Here is a 12,372-nt window from a genome sequence, read left to right on the forward strand (position 1 = left end):
CCTGAGCAGGTCGCCTGACATTGGACTCCTTCCCAGGAACCTAAGACCATGACCCGAGCCAAAAGCAGATGCTTAACTGACTGAGCCACCCAGGCGGCCCTCCAACCAAAGAATTATTTTGAAGCAGGGCCCGGACAGCCCATCATTTTATTGTACCTGCTAGTAGGTATCTCTGGAAAATAAGGACTTCTAAAAAACACATTTACTTCAGAATAGTTTTCGGTTTACAGAAGACAAAAAGATAACAGAATTCCTGTATAACCCTCACCCTGTTTCCCCGAATAGTATCATTTCATATGACTCTGGGACAGTTGTCAAAACTGAGAAACCAGCCTTGGAACATTACTATTAACTATACTTGCAGACTCTGTTGGATTTCACTATTTTTTATACGAATGTTCTTTTTCTGTTCCAGAATCCCATCCATGATCCCACATTACGTTTAGTTGCTCTGTCTCCTTAGCCTCCTCTGGTCTGTGACAGCTTCTCAGACTTTCCTTGTTTTTGATGACCTTGACAGTCTTGAGGAGTACTGCTCAGGTATTTTGTAGGACGTCTCTCAATTCGGGTTTGTCTAGTGTCATGGTTAGACTGGGGTTATGCGTTTTGGGGGAAGAAAATCACAGAGGTGAAGTGCCTTCTTTCTCGTGTCGTATCAGAGGGTGTTTTGATTTGTTTTAACATAACCACAATACCATTAACACACCTAAAATAATTATTTCTTAATACCATCAAGCCAGCCACAATTTGTCTTAGTCTGTTTGGGCTGCTATGACAGAACACCATAGATGGGGTAGCATACGAACAACAGAAACTTAATTTTCATGCTTCTGGAAGCTGAAGTTCAAGATCAAGGTGGTGGCAAACTCTGGTGCAAGCCAGCTTTCTGGTTCATAGACTGCGTCTTCTAGCGATAGCATCCCATGGCGGAAGAGTGGTGAGCTCTTTCTGGGGTCTCTTGTAAGGGCACTAATCTCATTCATGAGGGCACCTCCCAAAGGCCCCACCACCTGATACCATCACTTAACCTCACCGTGGAGGTTCCGATTCGACATAGGACTTTGAGGGGGACACAAACATCCAGTCCAGCACACTATTCACATTTCCATGATTGTCACATCATTTTTTAAATAATTAGTTTGTTTGAATCAGGAACCCAGAAGTCCTACACGATATATTTGACTGATAAGTCTCTTCTAATCTATTGGTCCGCCTCCTCTCTCTTTTTGCTCTATTTGTTGAAGAAACTGTGCTGTTTGTCTTGTAGCGTTTCCCTCATTCTGAATATGGCTCATGGCAGTTCTGTGGTGTTATTTAATATGTTCTTCTGTCCCCTGTGGTTCCTATAAACTTTAAGTCCATACTTATTATTTTTTTTAAGATTTATTTATTTATATGAGAGAGAGAGAGGCAGGTAGGAGGGTGGAAGGGCAGAGGGAGAGAAAGAGAATCTTAAGCAGACTCAGCGCTCATGACCCTGAGATCACAACCTGAACCAAAACCAAGAGTCAGATGATTAGCTGACTGCACCAGCCAGGCGCCCCTAAGTCCATGCTTCTAACCACTGCCCCATATTGTCTAGTGAAGGGGAGGAAAACAACAGGACAGCTCCTGGGAAAGATTTATGACCAGACTGTGCTCCCTTTCCTCTTTGTCTGTTCGTTTGCTCTCCTGAACTTGTTTTGGGCCCAGACACCATTTTTGGCAAGTTGGATCCTAGGACAGGGAGCAAACTCATATGCGTCTTCCCATTTGTGTTTCAGTCTATCCAGAAGTGAGTTGGGTTTTTTTTTGTTTGTTTGTTTCTTTGTTTTTAAACTTCCTTGCTCCTTTGGGAGGTCACTTAGCTGCGAGGCTGACTGGGAGTGTGAGTGTGCTTTGTGTGTGCATGGGAAGTTCAGAAGTCACCTGAGGCAGCAGAGCAGGTAGGTTGCACGGGGCTCCCTTGGCGGAGGAGGAGCTGGCTGGAACAGGAAAGTACGCTCTTCACTCCCAGGACCAGAGCTGTGTGTGGGCTGGGAGTTGGGAGGTGATAGAGAGGTTTCTCATACAGTTTGCCTGAACTCAAGTTTCAGGGAAAAAAATGCCCTGCAGGTAGTTATGTGTTTTAATCATTTATGTCCTATAGGCTGGACCGTGACTGTTTCCCAGGCTGGTCCTGGAGCTGGTTTGTGCTGTGGACAAGGTCAATACCTCCTAGTCCAGTGGTTCTCAATCCCTGCTGCATATTAGAATCGCTTGGGCAGGGTTTTACGTGGACACTGATGCTTGGAGCCCACCCCAGCCAATAGAATTTGAATCCCTGGGTGGAAGACCTCGTCTGGGGATGCCCAGGTGTTTTCTTGTACAGCCTGGCTGAGGGCTACTGAGCCGGCCTGGCCTTTCTGCCTTTGGGCTCTAAGTTCAGGGCATATTTTATTCCTGGTCTGGAAAAGCTGTGACTTATGGGTCTGGTATAGGGATATATTGAAGGGGGGCCAGTTTCTTTCAGGCTTTGGCCCCCCGCTGCTCCTCCCAAGGCCTGCTCTCCCCAGGGGCTGTAGAGGTGGGACTGTCTGTGCTGCATGCAGGTCCTGCTAAGAATGAGTTGACTCACCTTTCTTGTGAAGGGAAAGAGAAGGAATCACTTGGCTGACTCGTTTTTCCGGTAAAGAAAAAGGGAAGGAAAAACATCCACTGATTGATTGGGTAAAGATGGGGCTGAATTTTGGAGGGGAAAAAAAGGCCATACACTTAAAACTTTTGAGAAAATAAAAATCAACTCAGACGAGAAAGTGAAACCCTTCTTTGCCATTTTTCAGTCTGGAATGACAGACAGAGAAGCCCCCTCCCTACAAAGGATCGGTGGTTCTCCCAAGGACCTGCTGCAGCTGTGAGGTGTCCGAATGACTTACTTCTGGGGTGACCGCTCCTCCATATTCCCTGAGAATTCACATTCTCCAAGACCATAGCTGCCAGAAACTTTGCTTTTTAAAATAATTTATCAGTAGGAATGAAACATCCTCCTCTTGAGAGGTGGGTCTAAGTCACTTTGACTCAGAGATTAACCCAAGCACACTGCTTCAAATAAGCAGTTTCTGGACACAACAGTCCACATTTATCTAAATTTTATGACGTTTAAATTTTACTCCATCTTTGCCCAGAATTCTATACTAACTTGATTCTTCCCTTTGTTTGGTGATGCACCCCACAGTTCCTCTGCTGTGTGGTCTCCCTCATGGCGGTGAGTCCGCAGACGTGACTTTGTCCCTGGGGCGGGATCTTAGGCTGATTGGATTAGTACACTATCACCTGTGCTTCGCATTTATAACTCAGAAGCCCTTTCTTGAATCTCTGGTCTCTGTTTCCAGTGTTTATTGAAATGTTACATCTGGAAGGCCCTTTATGTTTACCAGACTCACATGACCAGCACAGAACTTTTGTTCTGTAAGTCGTATGCTTCCTGTTTTCCTTGTCCCGATTCATAGGCATTCGTATCTAACTAGGAATCAAGGCGTTATCCACCTTCTGTTCTTCCTCATTCCCCCAGTCAGGCAGCCCCTTGCTCTACCCCAGGACTCAACGCAGTGCTGGGCACACAGTAGGTCCTTAGGAGCTATTGGGTGAATGAATGAATGAAACCACAGAAGTCTGGTGCCATTGCTCTTCTTTTCATTTTTGTAATCTGGAACTAGGTGATGACTGTTTGGGGCTGGGGATCTTTATCTCGCCGGCCTTGCACTCCTCAGCGCACTTACTTGCCCAGAGTAGGTATGTAATGCATATCGATTGAATGAATACAGGAATACAGCTCGTTTCCCAGGGCACTACAGTAATCATTGTTATTTTTTTAGTTATCAGAACATTCTAGGCAGACCCTATCTGTTCTTGGCCTTGCCCTCTTTTTCTAACATGTCTCGTATCACACTTCAGTCCCTCCTTTCGGCTGACAGTGCTGCAGTTTCTGAGTCCGGCCTTCATGCATCAGGGCCCTTGTGGAGACCCCTCTCTGCTTGGTAAGGTCATCCACCCACCCACCCAGCGCCTCTGGGAAGCCTCCCTGACTCACTAGGAAGAAGTCCTCTGTGTCCTCCCTGCACTTGATGATGCTTCATTTAAGCTCTCATCACAGTATTTGGTAGTTATCTGTTTACTTGTCTTTCTCGATGGGCTCGGCTTGTTCACTGTGGTGTTCCCTGAGTCCAGCTCAGAAGGGGGCGAGGATATCTGTGGAGCAAAGGGTTTTACCTAGGACTCTCTCTCAGTGGCAGTGGTGGAGAGTGACACAGGGGGCCGGCAGGGCTAGGACAGGATGAGGACGGCGCCAGACCACCGGGCAGTCAGAAGCTAGAAGTCTCCACTGGACCGTCTTCAAGAGGTTGCTTCACTCTGGCTATTCTCCTTTGAGGCCCCCATCTTTGAGGCCCCCTGCTGCTCCTCCCCCCTCCTTGGGCTACTAACTGCCTTACTGTTGTCCCTTTCAAGTCCTAGTCTCCCTTGGAAGCCCTGCCTGGGCTCCATCCCCTGCAGGTAGCCTCCAGGCCATAGGCTGCTCACCTGCCCACTCATTTGCTCTTGAGGCAGATGGATGTTGTCGGAGCCCCTTCTAGGTCTGAGACAGCAGACGGGAGCCAGGCAGCATGAAGCTATGGAAGTAACACCCAACAGCCTACCTCCTTCAGGAGCTTGTAAGCAAGTAATAGAGTAGATAATATTTTAAATTAAATATATATTTTTAAAATAGAATATTACTTTTATATATTATACAGAATGCTGATTTTTTTTTCATTTTAGAAAGAAATAATCACCCATATTCCTGTTACCCAGAGTCAATCTCTGTTAACATTGTAATATATTTTCATCTAATTAAAAAAAAATAATTTTGTACTTTCTATTTTTTAAAAAAGATTTTATTTATTTATCTGAGAGAGAGGAGGAGAGAAAGAGCACAGGCCGGGGGAGGGGCAGGGGGAGAGGGAGAAGCAGACTTCCCAGTGAGCAGGGAGCCCTACGTGGGGCTCGATCCCAGGATCCTGAGACCATGAGCTGAGCCAAAGGCAGACACCCAACTGCCTGAGCCACCCAGGCGCCCCTGTACTTTCTATTTTGAAATAGTTTCGATCTTACAGAAAAGTTGCAATAAGAATAAAGAGAACTCTCATATACCCTTTGCCTAGATCCAGCAGTTTTTAACATTTTGTCCCATTTCCTTTATTATTCTTTTTGTCTACAGGTGATCAGAAAGTTCAGAAATGTAGCAAATATGCATGATATCATCAAGGAAGTCTGTAAAGAAAAGTACCCACATAAAAGTACCCACGTTTCCAGATTGTATTCTTGCCGTCTGTGCTTATACATGGTCTTTTTCTCAGCCTTTTGAGAGTAGGTTGCATTCATGTATCCCTTGACTACTTTTGTGTATCATAAGAACGAGGGCATTCTGACATTTCTGTCTTTGTCCATTTGGGCTGCTATAACAAAAATACCATAGACTAGGTGGCTTATAAACAACAAAAATGGATTTCTCACAGTTTTGGAAGCTGGGCAGTCTAAGCTCAAGGCCCTGGCGGACTCGTTGTCTGGTGACAGCTCGATTCCTGGTTCATAGACGGCCATCTTCTGGGTTCGTACATGGTGGAAGGGCCAGGGGGCCTTCGGGGGGCTCTTATAAGGGCACTGATGCCATTTGTAAGAGCTCTGCCCTCATTTGGCTGCTTCCAAAAGGCCCCACCTCGAAATACCACACACTGGGTGTCAGGTTAGCATGTGAATTTGGGGGGAGGCACAAACATTCAGTGTCTAGGAATAACCTCAAGTACAGTGATGACGTTCAGAAATCTAACATGGGTCGAATACTTTTATTGATCTATGATCCCTATTCCAATTTTGTCAGTTCTCTCAGGAACAACGTCCTTGAGAGCATCTTTCTGTGATACAGTCCAGAATCACAGATTATGTTTAGTTGTCTTGTTTCTTTAGCTCCCTTTCACGCGGACCCGTTCTTCAATTTTTGTCTTTATGACATTGACATATTTGATGAACAAGGCTGGTCATTTTATGGAATGCTGCTCAATTTGGGTTTGCCTTATGTCTACTCAGGATTAGCTTCAGTCCCTCCAGAATGCTATTTGAGTGACGCCATGAATTTCTCAGGGTGTCACTTCCAAAGGCACACAGTGTCCATCTGCCCCTCATCGGTCCTTTTAACGTGTCCCCATCATTTTGTGGGCTGGCAGCTTCATTACTTTCCAGGCCAACAAGATGAACCGGTTTCATCTTGTCCCTTCCCTTCCCCAGGCCTGGAATCAGCCACTTCTCTAAGGACCCCCGGGTTGTTCTAGTAGACGAGGGTCTGGATGTCATTCTGTATCCTTGCTATCCACTTACTGTCCATCTAGCTCTCTTTGTCTCCTTGTTTTTTTAAGTTGGAATTACCCTGTTAGTATGCATTTCATGAAATCATAAGCGTTTTTTTCATGCCATAAACGTCTGAAAACATGATTTAGATGTCTGCCTAGCGTTCAGTCCTGTGAGCAGACCATTATTTACTGAACCATCCGCCTTTGTAAATAATGCAGCAGTGAGCGTTGTCAGCAGGTACATCTGACCACGCCTCTGAACATCTCTGCCTGTTTCCTTAGACTAAATTCTTAGAGCGGAAATTTTGCCAGGATGGCAGTGTGAGCATTATGTATAAGTGGGGGAATGGTTTAGGCCCTTTGAGTTATAAGAGGTTAGAGAAGCTACTGTTTTCGTTAAGGAGTAGTGCCGAAGCTTGATCTGGTCTGTGAACAGAGTACCTCAAGGGGGTGGAGGGAGGGGGTGGAGAGGGTACGTGCTCCATGTAGGGGGTGTCACGGCGAGCAGAAAGTGGAGGCAGCATGGGGCCTGGTATGCCCAGGGGACTTTCAGGGAACTCTTGCAGGGTCATTACTGGTAAGAGAAAGCAGCAGAAGGTGGCTGTGGGGTCTGGTGTCCTAGTGAGCAAGGGGAGGGAGGGAGTGTGGAGGCTTCTGCTTTCTTCGCCGTGCAGAGGATGGTGCTGGGAGAGCTGTGGGACTCCAAGGAGGATTTGGGGCAGAGCCCGGAGTGTAGTGAGGCATGAACCCTCAGTGTTTGCAGCTTCCCCTTTGTCCCCCAGCTTGGCGTCTTCTCGCCCCCTTGAGCTCAGCTTTTTCCCTGGGGCAGAGGGCCCGGGAGCAGTGTTGCTTGTTGCTCGGTTTCCTTTCATTGTGGGCTAATGCCTGTGGCCTGCTTTGCACAAAGCCCTCCGTTTCTGGGGCCCCTACTCTGGGGCGAGGCCAGGGCAAGCAGGCCCCTGTCCTCAGCCTCACAGCAGCTCCAGGGTTGTGGGTAAAGGAGGGCTTGAGGGCTGTGCGTTGGGTGCTGTCATGCTTGAACTTGGCCTGTGAGGAGCTTTCCCTGGGGGCAGAGCCTGTAGCTGGACCGTGGAGAGGGACCCTCCCTCTACTTGAGAGGTCCCGAGCAAGGCAAAGAGCTGTGGTGCACAGGGAAGGCTGGGAGAGGGCTGGACTCGGGCCTCACCTTCAGCCTGCGTGTTCCCTGGTGCTGGGGAACTGTGGAAGGCTTGGAGGGGATCTCAGGGAATTGGGGGAAGAAGGAGGAAAATGGGAAGCCCCCTGAAGAGGACCTGGGACAGTCACCGAGTATCTTAATGGTCTTTATGAGTTGACTTTAAAAGCCTTCAGACCTTGGAAAGCTGGCCTCGGGTGACTGAGAAGCGAGGCCTCATTGGCATTCATCACATGCGGGAGGGCTGGGGGTGGTGGGATCCCAGTGATCAGGGTAAGCTGTGGGGTATGGTCCATGGGGGCCGGGGGATGGTCTGCAACAGCTGATCTGCTCTCCTCTCCCACCCCCTTCTCCAGACATCCTTCTACGGCCGCTTCAGGCACTTCTTGGATATCATCGATCCTCGCACACTCTTTGTCACTGAGGTAAGTCATGGGTGTCACTCTCAGTGGAGGCCCCTTGTCACTTTAGAAGAGCCATGGGTCATCTGTGCGTATGCTTTATCCACATTATCTCATGCCATTTGCATCTTACGGCGTCCCTTCTAAGTGGATAGATAGCCTCATTCTGATTTCAAACTCTAATGAAGTTATTACCCAGGACCTGACTGACAGCTCATGACAAAAGTTCAAATGGTACAGGTATGTTTAAGTGGAATAAAAAAGTGTCCTTTGTATACTCTCCCTACCCAGTTGCCTCCTCTCGTAGGTAGTGTTAGGTTTCCCGAGGTATAGTTTACCGTTGGTATGTGTACCGTTCTGAGCTTTGGCAAACATAGTCGGTCGTGTTTCCACCACCGCCATGAAGCTGTAGAGCGCTTCCGTCCATCGCCTGCCGTGTTCGCTCAGGCTCGTTTAGACAGCCGCTCCCCTGCTCCCGCCAGCTGCTGGCCACCACTCGTCTGTTCTCTGCCCCTGCTGTCTTCCTGGTTTAAATGTCATAGAAATGGAATCCTACAGTATGCGGCCTTGTGGGTCTGGCCTCTTTGCCTTAGCCTAATGCTTTCGAGACTCATCCACGTTGCTGCATGTGTCGGGAGCTGGTGACTTCTTACTGCTGAATCGTATTCTGTTGAAAGGATGTTCCAGAATTTGTTTTTCCATCCACTTATTGATGAACACCTGAGCTGTTTCTGGTCTGGGGCTATGACCAATAAAACGCCATGAGCATTCTTTGTGTGGACGTATGTTTTCATTTCTCTTGAGTAAAAAACTAGGAATGGATTGCTAGCTCGTGTGGAAACTGTGGTAAATGTATGTTTAACTTCATAGGAAGCTGCCAAACCATTGTTCAGAGTGGCTCTGCATTTAACATTCCCATCCACAGTATTCCAGTTGCTCCACGTCCTCACCAGCATGAGGTATCATCAAAATTAAATTTATCGCCAAATTTATTTCAGCCATCGTAAGAAGTATGTCTTTAGAGCCTTTGTGTGTGTAGAGTAGTGCATGCACATATAAAATTGCAGATACTTCTGAAGCACTTACTGTGAGCAAGGCAGTGTTGTAAGCATTTTACGTGCATTAGCACGTCAGATTAACTCAAAGCAACCCTGTGAGGTAGATATTATTCTAAGTTCCATTTTACAGATGAGGAAACAGACAGAAGTTAAGTCTCATGCACATGGTGCTGGCCAGTGTGGTGGAGCCAGTGTATGACGCAGGTAAGCTTGTCTCCAGAACCTTATTCTTAGCCAGTTTGCATCCTGTTCAGGTAACAATCCCAAGATTACTCAGCAGGCAGAGGCCCTGGGCTCCTGCGCTGGGCCGCCACCTAGCCCAAGGAGTCGTTGAGCCTTTGAGTTGGCTTACCGAGGTGGCAGCCCTTCTCTGCACATCTCTGTGGTTGAGCATTGGCTCGCCTCTGCCACGGCGTGGATCCCTCTGGGAGGTAAAAGCCATAATGGAAAGAAGCACAAGGCCTTCTGGGTACCTGGGCCGAGAACAATCCCCACTGGGCCTGGGAGAGCAGCCCAGTAATGTGAAATGTGGGAATTACCCTGATATATGGTTTCCTACTGCATCTCAGCAAGGACAAAGGGCTCAGGTATTTTACTGGCTGACTTTACCTGTCCCTCTGGGTCTACCACCTCTTAAGGGCAAGGCTGCCGTACTCTGGGCTCTGTCTGGATTCTCCTAAGGAGTAATCAATGTGACTACATAAAAATTTGGAAAAGCACCATGCTAGAGAAACTACTTACCTAGCCTAGGTTCTATATCTTTTTAGAAAGCTCCAGAATGGTGCAAAACTAGATACAATTGTAACATGAATCCCAACAAAAATGCCACCTGCCTGATGGAGAAGACCACAGAGGCCCGTGCTTAACTCAAAGGATAGGTGCAGATGGTGGTTTTGAGGCATGTTGAGCCATGGTGGAGGGAGACAGAAGGTCAGGAGGTACTTCAGTGCTCCCCAGATTACCACGAGCAGGCAGGGGCTTTGAGGATGGATGGGCAGCTACAGGGCAGTGTGCCAGCCGTGCCAGGGGGCCTCCACCCTCCCTCCTCCCCCGTCTACCCTCTTCTCATTCCCAGGCCATTTCATTTCCTATTCTCCTTGTACCACCTCTTTCTTGCATTTTGAATGGCCCCAATATTCTTATACATCACTAAACCGTTTTTGGCCTTTATCCACTACCAGCAATTGACATGTCAAAGCAACTTAACTATTTACTGGCTAGAAAATCACCAATACAACGGTAATTTTGGAATATTTTTCAAATTTCACATGTTCCCCTCATCAAAGACTTGGCTAGTTTTCCCAGAAAGACTCATACCTCCCTCCTGCCTGCACCCTCATTGGGGACTGTTTCCAGCACTACATGCTGGCATTTTGGAAAGTTTTTGCCCATGGAAGATCATTGTCTAAGCCCTAAACACTCTGGAAGGGCCATGACTCACTGGTTCTAGTCCAGGCAGGCCGCTTAGCAAGGCCATCGGCAGGGAGGCAATGAGAAATTAGAAGCGGAGAGGAGAGTCTGTTACCTGAGGCTCTCCCCCACGAACTGTGGCACTGCCAGGAGGGCCAGGCTCCCCGTCTGCTGGGCTCAGTCCACAGACCGTGATCCACAGAGCACTGTTTCTCTCTCGGGGTCCTTGGCTGGTGTTCTGGAAGGGAGTGTGGGATGGCGGGCACCCAGCTGGAGGAGATCTGGCCAGGCCTGCTTGCCTGTGAGGGGGGATAGGTTTGTGGAGACATGAGGAGGTGGTTCTGGAAGCCAGAGTTTCTTGAGGTAAAAAGATCCCGGGCAGCTTGAGCCATCTGGTGACCTGGTTCTGAGAGGCATTTGCTGAGTTGTTGGATAAACTCATCTTGAGAGAGTTTTGCAGCAATTTGTTTGTCATTTATAACTAGCCAAGCTTTAAAAAGATTCCAACCCTTGTATGGGTAATGAGGTGGAGGAAATTTTATTCACCGTATTTTCTCTTGGGAAGAAGGCTGTCTTTGTCATAAGAGTGTCTTGAGTAAGGCTTCAGGGGAGGGGTTAGTCTGCTTGACAAAGGGGGAAGAATGGTGCTTTTGATCCTGCCGAGAGGAGAGAGAAGGTAGAGGGAGAAACAATGGGAAGGCGAGCAAGCATCTGGGATGAGCTGAGAGGCCAGTGGCTGGGGCTCTCTTGAGACTGGTCTGCCTACTGAGTTGTGAAAGTTGACGTGTGGTACTGTTGTCCCCTCCACCATCATTCCTGGGAGATTGCCAGCAAAGTCTGCCTGGTTCTTGAAATCTCTGCAAGAGTTGACTATTTGGAGGGGGCGGATCTTGAGGGGCTGTGAGTCTCCTGTCAGGGTGCAGTGTGTGCAGGATCAGACCCGTGGAAGCAAACCACCAGGAGTTGGCAGAAGCCCCAGCTTTGGCTTTGCACGTAGGTCATGGAATTAGATCTAGATCTCTAAGGGCAAAGTTGTACCAGCTGACATCGAAGTTACTTTTAATTATGGACTGAAGATGAAAGGAATTTGCTATTCTGAATTCAATAGTTATTTAAGGGAATGAGTGGTTGACAGATTATCATCCCGAAGGGCAGAGAAAACTAACTGAAAAATTAGTGTTAATAACACAGACTCCATACGAGTATTGGTGTCATAATCTGAAACTATTTGGGGTGTATTACAGGATAGAATAGATAAGTAATTATATTGATGTTGGGAACCAGGGTTCCCATCATGGAAGTAGGGGATACAGATCTGGAGTAGGGGAAAGGACAAAGAACTACAAGCTATTATATCAAGTTGGAGGTATAGATATGAACTCGTGACTCACACACACACACACACACACACACACACACACACACGCGCATATTTATGTTTAGATTTCCCAGTTTCCTGACTCTGTTCATTGAAAGGGCCTAGAAGCAATGACACCTGGTGATAGTAAACACCCTAAACACTCAGATCTTGGTTTCTAAATACCACTACCTACTAAAAGAAACTGGAGTTTCTTGGAGGGGTGGCCAAATCCACATCTGGGACAAGGAGAACTGCTACAGAAAGTAGGAGGGTGCTCAAAGGGTGATGGGAACGCAGCAATTGGCTTAAAGGGAAACCCACCAGTCACATCTGGGAGAGTTTGAACATTAAGAAGAATACAAGCAATGGTTATAACACTCTAAATAATAATAATAATAATAATAATAATAACAATAATAATAATTCTGCAAGTCAATAATAACAGTAACACGAAGGAGGAGGAGAAATCTATGAATCCATAGTAATGCTAAAAGTATGGGAGAGGGAAGCTCACCTTCACCGAAGAATGTCAGCTGATAATTGTAGAAGAAAACAGCCATTGTGTAGCCCTCAGTGAACTAACTTTCTCTGGCCAGGATCATTAGTGGATGCTACTTGCGTAGAGTAACGA

At 47.3% G+C, this 12,372-nt stretch overlaps 1 protein-coding gene across 1 annotated transcript in view; it reads left to right on the forward strand.

Moving 5' to 3' along the window:
• Positions 1-12,372, forward strand: part of SFXN5 (sideroflexin 5) — a 114,993-nt gene that overhangs the window by 3,678 nt on the left and 98,943 nt on the right. Inside the window, exon 2 of the mRNA XM_008700487.2 lies at positions 7,869-7,937. Coding sequence (XP_008698709.2) covers positions 7,869-7,937 — 69 coding nt within the window. The remainder of the gene's footprint in view (positions 1-7,868; positions 7,938-12,372) is intronic.

This window comes from Ursus maritimus, unplaced genomic scaffold (assembly GCF_017311325.1).
Source record: "Ursus maritimus isolate PB19 unplaced genomic scaffold, ASM1731132v1 scaffold_6, whole genome shotgun sequence".
NCBI lineage: Eukaryota > Metazoa > Chordata > Mammalia > Carnivora > Ursidae > Ursus > Ursus maritimus.